Consider the following 15,641-nt stretch of genomic DNA (forward strand, 5'->3'; position numbering starts at 1 on the left):
GCTTAAGTTTTTTTATTGTTATTTTAATGCTTTCCTAAATGATTAGTGGTGATTTAACTTTGTTGTTGACTTATAGATAGCTGCCAACTCAACTAGATTTTGCTAATTTCTACTGGTTCAATAAAAAAATCCCTATTGAAATAGAATTTTTGCACTGACTATTACTTGCTTGAATATTTAAATAAGTATTACTAATATATAATGAAGCGAGACTCATTTACAGAAGTCAGTTTGAAACTTCTTTTTTTGTTCTAATTTGTTCAGTTTGTTTTTATTCAGAACTCTCTTTTTGAATTAATTAAAAAATCTAATCTTAAATATTTTTTTATGAATGAAGTGCATATTACTATTCAAAATTATGAGTAAACATAATACATAACATTTCAAGCATATTAATGCCAATCATGACTGGAAAATAATGCAGTTTTTCTTTTTTGATGACTATAAATATTATGCAACAATTAGCATGACATTTATATTTCGTAAAATCTACAGGATTTTTTCCTATGTACGTTGGTAGTTATGCTTTTATTATGTAAATTGTGTCCATGTTTCCCTCCTTCAGACGGTTGGGCATGCAACTCTACCTTTTTTAATGAGTTACATTTATTTTGTATTTCGGTACATTGTCAACTTTATTAAAATGCTTAATAGTTTTTTTCCTCTGCCATATCAATTAGTCAATTATGTTTTGAGTTCACTCATTTTAAGCTAAGCATATAAAATGTGGTATTTTCATTATTTATGCTTACATTATATTCATTAAGACACACAAAAAAATGTATGTATAAAAAATTATATTTTATTTAAGAAATAAAATGGGTCGTATAGGCACCATTCACCAAATCAATGAACAAACCATGTAGTTGAATGCTTGTTTTCTTATGAAATTTGTTTTATTTACTGAATTACAACTTTAATCCACCATAAAAACAATGATAAATCTCAAAAGGAATAATTAAAAATTTTCAAAAAATTTCATTTTTCAATAACCGTTTTGAGTTTAAAAAAAACTTTAATAGTTTATAAATTTCTTAACAGAAAGTGTTTACTCCAATTGAAGAATTACTGTTAATTTTTGGGTGTCTTAAGAACCCTGACAATAGCAGAAAAATAAAATGAGTATAAAATACACGCCACAGTGTCGATAGAAAAATATTTATTGAGATGATGCGTTTGCGCACCTTTGGCCGAAAATGGGTCGATATGATTATTTTTTATAATGACTAAATACAGCATTAAAGTATTCCTGCACTATTATTGAATAAAAAATAGCCGTTTTAGTGTTAAAACTTTAAAAAAATTATTGTTTCAAAACTTTTGGCTTTTAATTTCTAGCTTTTACCATCAGTGTAGTTAGATCTTGGGTGGTATCGTCCAACCATCTTTTTTTAGGTCTCAAGTTGTAAGATTTCCATTATCATTTAATCTTTCAGCGATGCCAAACATCTGAATCCAAAAAATCGAGTTATCTTTTTTCTTCTGATTATGGTCAAAAATTTAGGTTAGATTTGTCTTTATTTGTCCAAGTTTCATCACCATACATAACTATAGGTTTGATAACTGTTTTATAAAACTTGGATTTTCTCAGCAAGAAGTATTGATATAAGGAAAGACATTTTTCTTTTTGTATACTGGAGTTTATTTCTTCTGATATATTGTGAGGGGTGAAAGTTTTCCATATTTTGACGGATTTCCATCTTTTTAAAAAAACCACAAGACGGAGCGAAACGGAATATTACTACAGTAGAACTCCAATTATCTGAATCGCTTTCAGAATTCCTATGGAAATATAGTAAAAAGATAAGTTTCTCTTTCATTTTCTTTTTTCATATGAATAAAATAAAATGTTAGTAAAGCCAAGGAAAGGTTTATGCGGAGAAAGTTTACAGGATAGGACAAAGATAAACAAATGAGGGGGAATCCAGTGACAAAAGAGCACATGGGAGACTGTATGAATAAGGATGTTAGTTGTGGAATGTTATCTTAGGAATGTTGTTTGTCGTCAAAGAAATGTGAACGCTAGACCCCCTGGTCAGCTTGCTTGTGCCAATTGGCGGCACTTTACCGAAGACAACTTTGAAGGAAACTTTTAGTAGAGGGAAAGGATGAAGAAGGTGTGTTGGATAACCACAAAAAGATAAATTTGAAAGATTGCGTGCACATGGTTGAGGAAGCTTGGAATTTAGTTAAAGATGTCTCATTAAGACGTGCATGGAACAAGTTAAAAGGCGTATCAACTAAAGAAGAGAAGGAAAAAGAGAAAAGGGAAAAATAAGTTTAAAAAAAAAAAGAAAAAGGGGAAGAGACAGAAGATGAGGATCTCTTGAGGAATTCAGAAACATATTTTTGAAAATTCCTGGATGTTCAGATGTCAGTGATGAAGATATAGGAGAGTGGATTTCAAATTTTAGATGATGATGCACTTATTGAAAGTGTGATGGAGGAAAGTGTCAATGAAGCTGAAATTAAGGAAGACACAGGGCCGTCAGCTAGTGAAGCATTTGCTGGCCTTGAAACTGCAATGAAGTGGATGGAGCACCAACCCGAGTGTGACTATATGCAACTTTTCACTGTCAAACGAATGTGCGACTTAGCTGCCCGAAAACGGATGAAGACAGTTAAACAGCTTACTTTAACTGAGATGTTTAGCATGTAATAACTTTCATTTACTGCAAGGTATGTACACATTATTCATAAAAAGATCTCTTTCCTTAAAAACAGTTTTTCCCCTCATTTTCACTATATATACAGTAATTATTTAAAATGAGCATTTTTTTAAAAAAAAATCCAATTATCCGAATGGGGTCCGGTCCCAATTGATTTGGATAATTGGAGTTCTACCGTATTAGTAAATTCTAGGTTTTTTATTTTTTTTTCTCTTTCCCCCGGTTTCGTATGTAGGTTAACGTCAGAGGAGAGAACCGGTTTTCTCTAATGGGTGAAGGTGTGTAGGGGAAAACGTCACTGCAACATGTGACTTCACCTTCCTGCTTAAGGTCGATCAGTCAGTTCCGCGCTTGCGCGATTAAATTTCCGTTTTTATTTTTCTTTAGGAAAAAAAATTGGTATTTGTCAGAAGAGAAGTAAAGTGAAATCGCGACTCGCAAAATTTGTGGATTGTTTTTCTATCTAACGTTTCTACTAGTTACGAAGTAAGTGGAGGTGAGTTATTAAATGCTATCATGGAATTTATCATTGTTTTTGTTATTTATTAACAAAGTATTAATTTAGCTAAGTATTATTCTTTTCCTTAAAATGCTAGCACTTTATTTTATTAGAAAATTAAATGCTTGAAAAAAATTAAAAGCTGAGGTAATTTTTGCTTGAAATAACTAATTACTTTGCATATTTTGAACTGAACAATACTCCTGAACAATAATAGGTTTGCTAAAATAAATATGGAATTTTTTTAAAGCATTATTTGCATTTTGTGTATTTTTATTGAAAAGTTTGTTCACAATTTTTATGAAAAGAATTCATGAATTCATATATAATTTTTTGTTTACTTAAAATTATTGGACGGGACACGCCCACTTATGCAGGGGTCTGTCTAGGTTTTTCTGAAAGGTACCTAATTTGTGAAAATTTAGGCATAATTTGTGAAAAATTTAAAATTATATTACGAAATCAATACAAAAACATGGTAAAAATATAGATTTATCGTTTCTAAAGGGATACAAAAATAAAATTTTAAGAAAAAGTATTTTGTGAAACTACCGTTTTTCCTAAAGTTGAATTTGTGAAACTACCGTTTCACCTAAAATTGAATTTGTGAAGGTACCGCTAAGCGGTAGTAAATTTGGCCTGGACAGACCCCTGTTATGATTTTGAAATTTTCAGTCTTGACAATTTTTGAAACTTTCACCCCTGTATATTGTTAGTATCATTGATAATTGAACAAAGGTAGGTAAAACTCTTCCAAAATTAGAGTTATCTACCTCAAGTGCTGATGAAACAAGATTTTATTCATTAATAACAACTTCATTAGCTGATTTTATAAAATAAACTAGTAAATTAAAGAAACTCTACTCCTACTGAGAATGATCAACATAAGCATCAAGCTGAATTGTCTAAGCCTCTCAAATCAAGTTGGCGAATTATATATTCAAATGCAAGTCAGATGATAGAGAGAAAATAAGAATTCTTTGACTTTTTGAGATCCCCTACTTTTCCATCTATTCAACAAGAATGAATGGAAATGATTTACTTTTGTTATCAAACAATATTTCACAAAAAGAAAAGAAAAAAAAAGCAATGGTGAGCAGTTATTTATTTAATTTAAGTTAATACTTATTTTCAGGTTCAACCAGAGTTCTTTAAATAGACAGAGCACATCTATGATTTTATCAATATGAATTACACAGTAAATTAATAAAGTTTAAACAATAAAACATATCATGTAATTATAATGCTGGATGATTTCCAATGTAATAAATAAATTAAAGTGAAAAATAACCACCTCTTGTCAGTATTTTTATCAGAATTTTCTGATGAACTTGGCACAGTTTGATTGGGCTGAGTCAAAGATGGCGGGTCAGCTCCAGTAAAGAATGATCTGATGTAATTCCATATGCTTGTAATTGGAAACAGCAGAAACCAAAACATCGAAGAAATAAAGTTAGCACTCTGATTAATGCTGGAAACTGCTTGCTCCTGCAGTAAAAATCAAATGTTACATCATAAGATTAAAACAAGAACTGAAATAATGTGACCAACCTTCATTAAAGATAGTACTTATTTTATTAGGTACTTTTCCGTAAGCCCAAACACAAGTACAACTCAACTAACTTTTTTATTATTTATTTTTCAGAAAGATCAGTTTGAGTTCAAATTATTGAATAAAGTAATAATAATTGAATTAACTTGTGCCCATCTGAAAAGTACCTATTATTGATTATTTTATTTATGCTGCAATACAGGGCTCGAAAAACCACCTGTCCTCGGCGGTCAAAAATTCCCTGCGGACAACAAATTTCTCGAATCCGACATCCGCACGGACGGCCATTTTCCAGTTAATATTCGTGATACATTTTCAATTTTTGTTATTTTACAAGAGTCTAGCGCCTCACTTCTAAAATGACCCTCTAATCTAGAAATACAGCAACATACTGCTCTTGGTGGAATTGATGTATTCTCTGTCTGGGAGTACTGCAGTGGTTGAAAGAGGCTTTTCAGCAATGAGCTTACAAAAAAACACATTACGTACTGGTCTTAAACAAGAAGCGTTAAACGCAATTATGAACATCTACCTAAATGGAAAACCCCTTTCAGATTTCTGTGCAGAAACCTCTGTAAATCATTGGCTTGATTGTGGAACTGGCAAACGTCATATTTGTTTCATTTAAAAAACGAAGTACCCTCGGATAAATTGACATTCCAGATAACTTGACCTTTGTCATTTAAATTATTTCATAAAAGAAATAAATTATTTCATAAAAGAAATACTAGGTTTTACTATTAGTAACCTAGTATTTGTAATCCTAGTAACCACTAATTCATTGTGCAATTTATTTAAATGTTTGTAATAAATAAGAGAAAATTATATTTTTATTTATTTAGAAGCGACGGGTTAATTTCAAAGGAGGACGGGTACATTGTTGGACAAGATGTTCTCGGGGACGGGTAAAATTTCTGACTTTCTTTGAGCCCTGCTACAATATAAGGTAATAAAAAAAATATTTTGAATTCTGTCCCTGTCATTCAAAATAGCTTTTTTGTGCAGATAATGAATTTCGCTCAAATGTTGCCAGCACCACAACTGTTTGGCTCTTAGAGAAAATTATAATAATGAAAAGAAAAAAAAAGGACACATAGTTCTTTGGTGCAGTTAAAACCAAAGTGATGGTTCATCTTCAATACTACCCTACTGTATGATGATGAAATCTTTAACGGTGTATAGACCCCTTGAGATTCCACATTTTTTCGAATTTCAGATTTTCCACTGTGTCTATGGGAAACAGTTATTTTTTAAACTACAAATCTACATTGTTAAATTCGTATAGGATGTCATAAGACTCAATGTCAATCCTCAGTCCTACATGCCATAATTTAAACATGGGGTGGCCACTCAAATCAGGTTTCCCTCATTTTTCCAGGTCAGAATGTTTTTTCCCCTCATAAAATGCAGGATGGGTACAAGAAAAGCGTCAATATTACGAAGTATTTTATTTAAAATGTTAATTTTTTAATATATCACCTTAAAAAAATCATTTTAACAATTTGGCAAAATTTTATTTTTTTAATGTTTTGGTACACTACTTTTAAAAAATGAAGACAGCTTGTTTAGCTTTTAAAATATATTGTTTTAATAGAATATTTTTAAATTTACTTTCAATAGTACTAGCACAAAGTGAACCAAATACGGAATGACCAAAAAACCTTGGATATTTTCATGGAGCAAAAGAAAGCCATTCCAGGTGAATATCTATTAACCCTCCTGGCGGCTGACACGAAATAACTCGGGCATGATTTCTACACGTAAAGCGGCAAGACTGAAATAACTCGGGTTGCCTGTCTGCATCTCTAACGACAGACCAGAGTTTTTGGCTGGTATTTTTCTCTCCTTCCCCTACGACCGCTGACTGGGTACTAATTGAGGGGTGGTTATAGCTGTCATCATAAATCACTATGGCAGAAGAGTTGTGAGTTTATTTAAGAGTTCATAGTATGTTAGGAGTTTAATTGTACTGATAGTAAAAGTTTGTTTTGAAGGGAAAAAATATTAATTTTAGGTTTTCTTTTTCTAATACTAAATCAAACATTTTGTTGCTATTTTATTTCTATCTTTTTAAAAATTGAAGTCTGAGTTGAAATTAAAAAAAATAGGAATAAATAAAATATATCTAAAATTACTTATAATTTTTTTTTTATTGAATACTTGCATATTTTTAAAAAGTTTTAAAATATCTCTAGTAATAATGTTATGCTGTTTCATTATAAGTACTGTAAATTCGATATTTGGAAAATATTCATCAGCTAAATTTTATTTTGCGAACTTACTTACTTATGAAAGAAGAGATTTTAACTAAGTTTAGAATTTGACTTATTTTATTTCTTTCTAACTGCCAGGAAATATCTTACTATTTCGTCATTAAAGTTAACTAATTTTAAAATTTTGCTTTGCAAACATTCTTTTAATCACATTTTTTCTTATTCATATTATTCTAAAAAATGCTGAAACAAAGTCTTATTCTGTTGTTGTTTTTGTCATATTTTATGCATTTCCCTTGAATTATCGCATCTTAAATTCGTACAGAAATAAAATTTTAAAAAATTTTGAACAGAATACGAAAGGCAAACTATTGAATTTTTAAAAAATAACTTGTACAATCAAAAACATTTTTGCTAAAAGAAAAATCGTCCAACTACAAAGAAACGGATGAGATTAAATATCTGTTTAAGTTTAATTCAAAGTATTAAGTTTATATAAAAACCATATAATATTTTGAAACAATTTTTCTCAGCTAAACTCTGATTATTTTTTGTCACAATTAAAATTTTATAGAATACTATCAAGTGATATATTAATAATGTGCGCAAAATTCTTAAAACTAAAGATGATACTTTTTTATTGCATCATAATAAAGGAATTTAATAAATAGCAATTAAGCATTAATTTTTGGTAGCTTAAATTATTTAACAAGAAACTACTTTAAAGTTTTCTCATGTACTTATTCATTATTTAATAAAACAATATGGCTTGCATACAAATGTATTCCAACCAAACTAAGTAAAAACAAGACTAGGTAAATATCAGAGGATAAAATAATTTCTATTTTTTATAATTATTTAAACGAAATTTTGTAAATACTATTCTTATGTATTTGTTTCAAATTTCTGATTTAATTATAATAAATTTATATCAAGGACAATAATAAAAGGAAAAGGCTACGCAAAGTTAATTTATATGTATTACTCAGTTTTTTACTATTACTGAGACCAAAAAACAGGTCAAACAATCTAGTATTTATTTAGCAAGGAGTATAAACCTTTTTTCAATAGAGAAAATTAAAAAAGTTATTTTTATTGAATAATTTAACAAAATAAATATATATTCAAACAGTATTTTGAAGGGTTTAAAAAAAGTTTCATTTTTTTACTTAGGAATTAATTTTAAAAGGACAACAACAACACATTTGTTTCAACCATAGAAAATCTGATAGTCTTGCAATTTTTTAGTGCTGACAAAATTGAGAACAATTCTACTTATCCAACTTGATACATATTTATTACATGAACTACCACCGTGTAAAATTGATCGCAAAAGTTTAAAATGTAACAGCCTTTGTTTGTTTAGAGAGTTAAATTTTATTAGTTGACCTTTAATGAAGAATGGAAGAAAAAAAAATTCATTATTATTAAAAGTTATTACTGTGTTTTAGGGATGTATGAGTTGGTTGTTAGTAAAATTATTGAAAACATCATTAAAGTTGTCACAATAAAAATACTTCCTTTTAAAATACAATCCTGAAAAAGATTCTAAAATTCTAATTAGGACAGATAAAATATCTGTCTGATAAAAGCATGGATAACTTTCTAAAATTACATACACATATTTAGTTTTATTTCTTATTGCTTTTCTATTATATATGAGGCTGATTTTTAAAGGACAAATTTATTTTCAAAATTTCTTTTCCTATTGAAGCCTTTTATTTATATGCACTATTTTATAATTTCGGACAATAAATAAATTGTTTGGTTGAAATTTGTTTATCGTTATTAAGTTCCATCCCCTCCTTTTTCAATATACATACATAAATACATTTCTCATTGCAAACTAGGATGCAATCATTTTCCCCCAGAAATGCTTTCTTGTTAGCTGACATTCAGAAAAGTGTGAAATTTGACAAAAATAGAGTGTCAAGTATTCAAAGAGTGATTTGTCTTCTTTCCAGAACTGTGCAGAACTAGGAATATTTCTTATAGCTGTTCCATACAATCAGCAAGTATTGGGCTGAGATACAGGAAATAGCCCTCTGCAGAGAAGTAAATCTCACTCTTTCAACCCACTGACCATCCATTAAACTCGTAAATTACACTTTTAAAAGTTATTGTCAGTAATGCAATTAAATGGGGGTGACTGTATAAGGATATCAACTAAAAAAAAAAGCAATTCTTTTTTATTGATAGCTCATGTGTTATAAAATTAAAAATGATGGAAAAATTTTATCGATAGAGAGCAAGCAGTAGAGAAATAGGGGGGAAAAAGGCAAATGAACTTTCTTTTTCTTTCTAAAAAAGGCTGTAAATGTGATTGACACTACATCAGTTTACGAATCCTTACTGGAAGAACAAAATTTTCTAGGGCGAAGAATTTAAAAAGTTTTATTCAGATTTCAATAATCAAGTTTTAAAACATATTTTAACAATGGTTATCAAGCCATGTCATCTTTCATATTTTCGGGTTCGGCAATATTTTTGGTTTCTGCATGGAAGTACTATACAAGCAACAAGGAAATTTATTTGGTACACAAAGAGTTAAAAAGTTTCAATTTAAAAAAAAAAATGGGGAAAAAAAGGAATTAACTTATACTAGTCAAAATTACACTTAGCTACATTTTGAATATTGATGATGAAATTATATTCTAAATGATGTACTTTCCAAATCAGAGATATAACTTAGAAGGAAGATAATGATAAAGGTTTAGATTAAATAAAAGAAAAAAGATTACCACTGTGCAAGATTGAAAACTATAGAAAATTAAAGGATTTTAATAGCAATTATGTACACTATGTGTAGCGATAATAATCACTAAATGAAAAAAAAATGTAATAATAAAAAATAAAGAAACATAAACTTCACAATATTGTTTTCAAATTTAATTTTTTTATTTTATTTATTACAAGTTTTTTTTTTATCTAAGAAAAACTTGAATGATATTGTTCTAATAATTTTTATAAATGAGGAAGGTGAGAACGAAACACAGTTATTATTTAAATATAAATTGTAAAAAGGTAAAATCATTCTGTAAACAAGCATTGCTTTCCACAAGCATTCAAAAAAGATGGTTGAAGAGTGAACTTCTTAATGGGTTTCATCAATCAAACTGTCAATACCCGGACTGACCACATAGAGCGTGAAAAATTCTCTTAACAACAAACGGAAAAAAAGGGGGTAGGCATCCCCTTTATCTGACCCTCGCCGTTTGGGGTGCATCTCTGGTAAATATGCTTGCCCTTTTAAGAGTAAAACTATATCAAGTAGGCGCCACCAGGAGGGTTAATAAATTTTTATATTTACAGTGGTTCCCAAAAGTGTTCGTTCACTTTTATTAAAATAGGGCACTAATTAAATGAATATTTCAGAATGGATTTTTTATAAGATGTATAACCTATTAGCAAAACTGCATGAAATAATTTAAAAACAAGGCAAAAGTTTATTTTTAAGAATTCAATAACCAAAAACTAACAAAAATTTTACCTCACAAAAGTTATTGCACACTTAAATGTTTTTAGAATTAAAATTATATTCTATCGCTTTAATTTTATTATTTTTCATTTAATTTTTGATTAATTTATTTGCTATTTAGTATCAAACTTACGAAAGCAAAATTATATTTTAATTTTTACTTGCTAACTCAATAATATTTTTTTTTTACCATTTAAAAACGGCTCATAGTTGTAATGAAACAATAGACAACATTTGAAAGTTGATTATTTGTCATCATAAGAGGTAAATCAAAATTGAATATTGCTAAATTAGTTTAATGTGTCCTATTCCTCAATGCAACATGTGATAAAATGCTTCAAAGGACTTCATATGAGAGATTTAAATTATAAAATTTGTGGAAAAATTCATTAATTCACATTTGAATGTTGTAAAAGAAATTTGTTCGTTTTCCAAAACAAACAAAGTTTTGTTTTTCTTCTTCCTAATAAACACATATGGATAAAAAAAACTTATATACATCATTTAACGTGTTTCCTATACATTCCTTAGTCTTTGTTAGCTTTTTATGGTAAAAGGAGAAACAGTTTTGGAAATATTATCTCTGGAATGCAAGGCACTTTACGAACTTTCGATATTGTGATTATTACACAACTTGAATCAAATATTTATCGACAAATCAGAAAAATTAAATGTTAAAATAGTGTTGGTTTTTAAAAAAAATCTTTTTTAAATTAGAATATGTAACAAAAGTTTAAAATGAAATCGAGAAAATTAGCATTAATTGCAACGATTTGTCGACAAACATTGCTGTTAGCAATTGTAAGAAAATGTGTGATTGGTTGACTTGGCTGAGAAAAAATAATTTACAGATTTCATTGAATGGAAGCTTTCAGAAAAAGAGCGCAATATAAAATTCATTGTTATTAAATTATAACCAACTAATTTTTGGAGAATTTCATAAAGTTAAAAATACTAAAACATTTTGAATCACTTCTTAAAATAGAAAAAAAAAATGCCATCAAAGCAGCGTAACAAACTTGAACCATAAATGGATTCAGCCCACGAACTAGAAGAGAAAAAAAAAACTGAATTTTATAAACAGAAGCAAATATCCTAACCCCTTCTTCCAACTCCACCGCAATCTTTGCTTTTCCTAAACTGCACTGCCTCCAAAGAGGTCAAAGGTTTCTCCATTCTTTTAGCAACATGATCGAGTTTTTATGTGTCATTCTACACTGGTGGACAAAATTAAGAGATGGAAGTCATTTTTCCAAATATCTGAAAAAATACTGAATATAAATAAATGAAATTTGGTATGGATATAGCTTATTCCATGATAATAAAGTATGGAAAATAAAAATGAAAGTGCCATTCACTGGCAAGACCTATTGCCAATAAATCCAATGAAGTCTGAACTTAAGGATAAAAGATGACAATAAAAGTGAGGCTTGTACAGTGTGAGTTGCCTCTAGTATGGTGTATGATCACCCCTGACAGACAGACAGCATGCACAAAGTGTACGCATGCTGTTAATAAGGGAGTTAAGGAGGACTTGAGGAAGACCCTCCCATTCTTCCACCAGAGCAATTTTTAACTCCAGAATGGTTCTGGGGGGAGGTTGGCGCATCGCAGTAGCTCTCCCAAGAGCATCCCAAGCATGATCAATAGGATTCAGGTAAGGGGATTTGGCTGGCCAATCCATTCGTTGAATATCCTCGCTTTCCAGATACTCATCAACCATGAGAGGAGCCCTATGAGGTTGTGCATTGTCGTCCATAAAAATGAAGTCAGGGCCAATTTCCTTGATAGTTCCAGGTGGGTGGCCACCCTCATATATAGAAAAGTGAACCCAAAACCCAACTTTCTACATTACCAGCTGGTAATTTCTTTTGCAAGCCCGTCAGCTCATGGTAGTGCCCCAAATTTCTCGATTATTGCATGTAAAGAAAGATATGTAATATCAATAATAAATTCTTCTACTTAAGAGTTTGGCTAAGGCAGGAGCATACGGGGCAGTTGCCCCAGGCCCCGCCCCCAAATCGAATAGAAAGTTTATTTTACATTTGAGGAACTTTTAATTGCTTTAATGAACTTTTTTTAAACAAAATATCAGTACAGTGTAAAATCCGTCAGATTTCTGTCAGCTTCTTTATTAATCTATCGGATGAACACAATCTATATTTCGTAAATCCATAACTTTCAAGGGCTGAATTCAGCTAAATTTTTGTAATTACGATAGACACATTTGGTCACTCAAAAGCCTGTATTTTAACATATCGCAAAATGTGATATGTTTACAAAAGTTCAGGCTTCTGATTGGCTCCCTTAATCCATCATAATTGCAAAAATTTAGTTGAATTCCACCCTAATGTCAGTAAGTACAGGAATTTTTCGCAGCTAGATGACAAAGTTAACAATCAGAAAACTCTATTCGGTATGATGGACATAGAATTGTCCGAAAATCAATAAAATGGACAAAACGATATTTTGTCTGACCTTTAGAGGGGGACTTCAGACTTTTTATACAGGGATGAGAAAAAGGCAAAAAAGCTAAATTTCCACACGAGTAAATTTTACACACGCGCAATTGTTTCATAATAAATTCCAGACAGTTTAACATAATAAATAACAATGTGTTGATGTAAAATTGTGTACTAATTTATTATTATATAAATTATTACATCGATACTTAACATTTAGTAAAAACAAAAATTACCAACTGAAAAAATCAAGCTAGAAATTATATTTTTCTTTAGTTCACATAAGAGACAATTATTACTTGAAAAACTACCTGGTTTAGCAAATTAAAACTACTGAGAAGAAACATTAATATTCCATTTCTTTTAATAAATACTGTTACATGATTTATAGCAAAAAACTTTTACAATTGGAATCACTATGTTCATATTATAATCTAATCTAACTAGAGCCCTGTGAAACATATAATTGTGAAGTAGAAATATATAGTAACTCCTTAACATACAAAAATTGCTACTTTAGCTTGAAAAATTACATAATCAGGAACTGTTTAGATAATTATTTTTCATTAGATAAGAGTTTTGTATTTTATAGCATAAATAACAGCAACACTATTTTTAAAATTTTCGATTTTGATCCTGAGTTAATGAACTCTTTTTCAAAAAAAAAAAAAAAATATTATAAAAATTGAATAATTTCTTAAGTGATCGCTTCTGTTTGCTATATCTTTTATGTTTGCTATATTTAGTCGTTAGCCCATCTTCAAACATCTTGTGACAATTCCTACTTTTTCTTCTTTGAAAGCACAGAATGTAAGTTTTGAATATATTCTCTTCCAGTTTCGCTGATGTTGTAACACCTACATATACTAATAATTGTCGATATAAAAACAGTCACCTTTATTGTAACTAATTCAAGAAAAAAAATTACTTATTTTAAGAATCGCTATAATCGATCTTAAAATTATGTGAATACAAATTGCGATCCGGGATATATGATTTATATCTCGTAAATAAGAATCGCAATGTACGATATTCAAATTGTGTGAATGGGAATCGCACCACGCAGCTGCTGAATCACGAAAATACGGAAAGCTATGTTTGATATTAAAATTGTGTGAATAAGAATCGAGATATTATCAGATTCCGGGCATGAGACTTTTAAAAGACTTTCCTGAAGCAGCGACGTCTGAATTATGAAAATACGAGCTATCTGGAGGGCGGGTAAAAATGAGGAAAATCTTACTTTCTGCACATAAAAGCGGAGAAAATAGCTGGAATAAGTACAAATGCGGAAAGGTTGGTAGCTATGTAGTTTGAATTTTCTGTTAACCTTTGAAAATCGGAAATAAATATAATTATTTCATTTCAATGGCTGACTTTTCTGAAAAAATGGAATATTTATTAAAACAAATTAAATTTTTAGAGAATTGGAGTTTTTGATAATAGGGCTGAAATTCGAGAGACAAAAGTGAAAAAAGCGGAAATCCGCTGAAAAACAGAAAAATCTCATCCCTGTTTATAGCTACTTTAGGCTCTAGTTATTTTTCTTGTTATCTATAATGAGGTGAAAAATTTAAATACCTCTATAAAGTTCGGTTCTTCATTACTGAAGTCGTGAAGCAGAGGGGGTCCCAAAAAAATTTTTTGCCCCAGGCCCTGCTTCTACTGATATGAGCAATGCAAATAATTTTTTAATTAAATACTCTCATACTTAAATATAGAGCGATGAATTAAAAAAATGTATTATTTGGGTATGACAATAATTAAAAATAGAGTAAAATAAAGAAAAGTTAAAATTTACCGGAAGAATGAGAAGCACAGCCGAGGGGGCTAGTTGAAGATTTCTCAATGTTTCCGAATAATCCGATTCAGAAAACTGTCTCCTCGGAAAAGTCGTACACAAGGAGAAGTTTGAAAAGGGTGGACGAACTTCCTAAAAGAAAGAAACATGAATGACTAAATAAGAGAACTTAGTATGCTCTACCAGCACTGAAAGGAAACATATTAATGAAAGTACTCATTCTCTTTAAAATGAGAATAAATACAGTTCTTGGGATTTAAAAAATTGACCGTCTAGAGAGTTGTCTATTCAAAGGAACTTATAACAAAGGCTTTTGCCATAAATTATTTTTAGAATAACTGCAATGATATAGAAATAAATCTATAATAATTTCCTGAATTTTTGGGTATTTTAATTAACTTTTCTGACATTTCCATAATTTTTCCAGAAAAAATTTCCATTCTTCCTGAGTTTCCTGTCACGCAGCCACCTTGATTGCAGGACAATGTGTTGTTTTAAGGGTAACAATCATCTTTGATAAGTTCATATCTTTTGTTTATTTATATTTTATAAATTATTTTTGAACATGCTGCTAGTGCATAGTTCTTCATCACAAATTTGGATAGCATTAATTTGATTCTATCATCATTTGTTAACTTTCTATATACAGTAAAAGCTTGGCATAACAAGTACAGCATATTACAAAAAGTACGCTATCATGACAAATTTCGACGTTGAAATCCTAATATAAAAAATACAAAAATTGTAGGCTTGAAACAAAATAAAAAATTATTAGTCTTATTATGATAACAGTTTTTAAAAGGAATAAATTTTTCTGCTGTTTTGATAATGATATGATAAGGTTACATTTATTTCTAATGCAATACAGAAAACGAACAATTTTAATCTACAATTAGTTATTTTCTTCCTAGAGATCCTTTTTCCATATCTATTATGCTCCTCCCTTTAGGACTATCACTGTTAAAAG

General features: G+C 29.7%; 1 protein-coding gene across 1 annotated transcript in view; it reads right to left on the bottom strand.

The window, feature by feature from the left end:
- The window catches only part of LOC107440358 (UBX domain-containing protein 4), a 59,967-nt gene that overhangs the window by 1,732 nt on the left and 42,594 nt on the right, over positions 1-15,641 (bottom strand). The window contains exons 12-13 of the mRNA XM_043053774.2: positions 14,675-14,806; positions 4,463-4,656 (exon numbers count right to left, since the gene is read on the bottom strand). Of these exons, the coding sequence (XP_042909708.1) occupies positions 4,463-4,656; positions 14,675-14,806 (326 nt within the window). The remainder of the gene's footprint in view (positions 1-4,462; positions 4,657-14,674; positions 14,807-15,641) is intronic.

Source organism: Parasteatoda tepidariorum, chromosome 2, assembly GCF_043381705.1.
Source record: "Parasteatoda tepidariorum isolate YZ-2023 chromosome 2, CAS_Ptep_4.0, whole genome shotgun sequence".
Classification (NCBI taxonomy): Eukaryota; Metazoa; Arthropoda; class Arachnida; order Araneae; family Theridiidae; genus Parasteatoda; species Parasteatoda tepidariorum.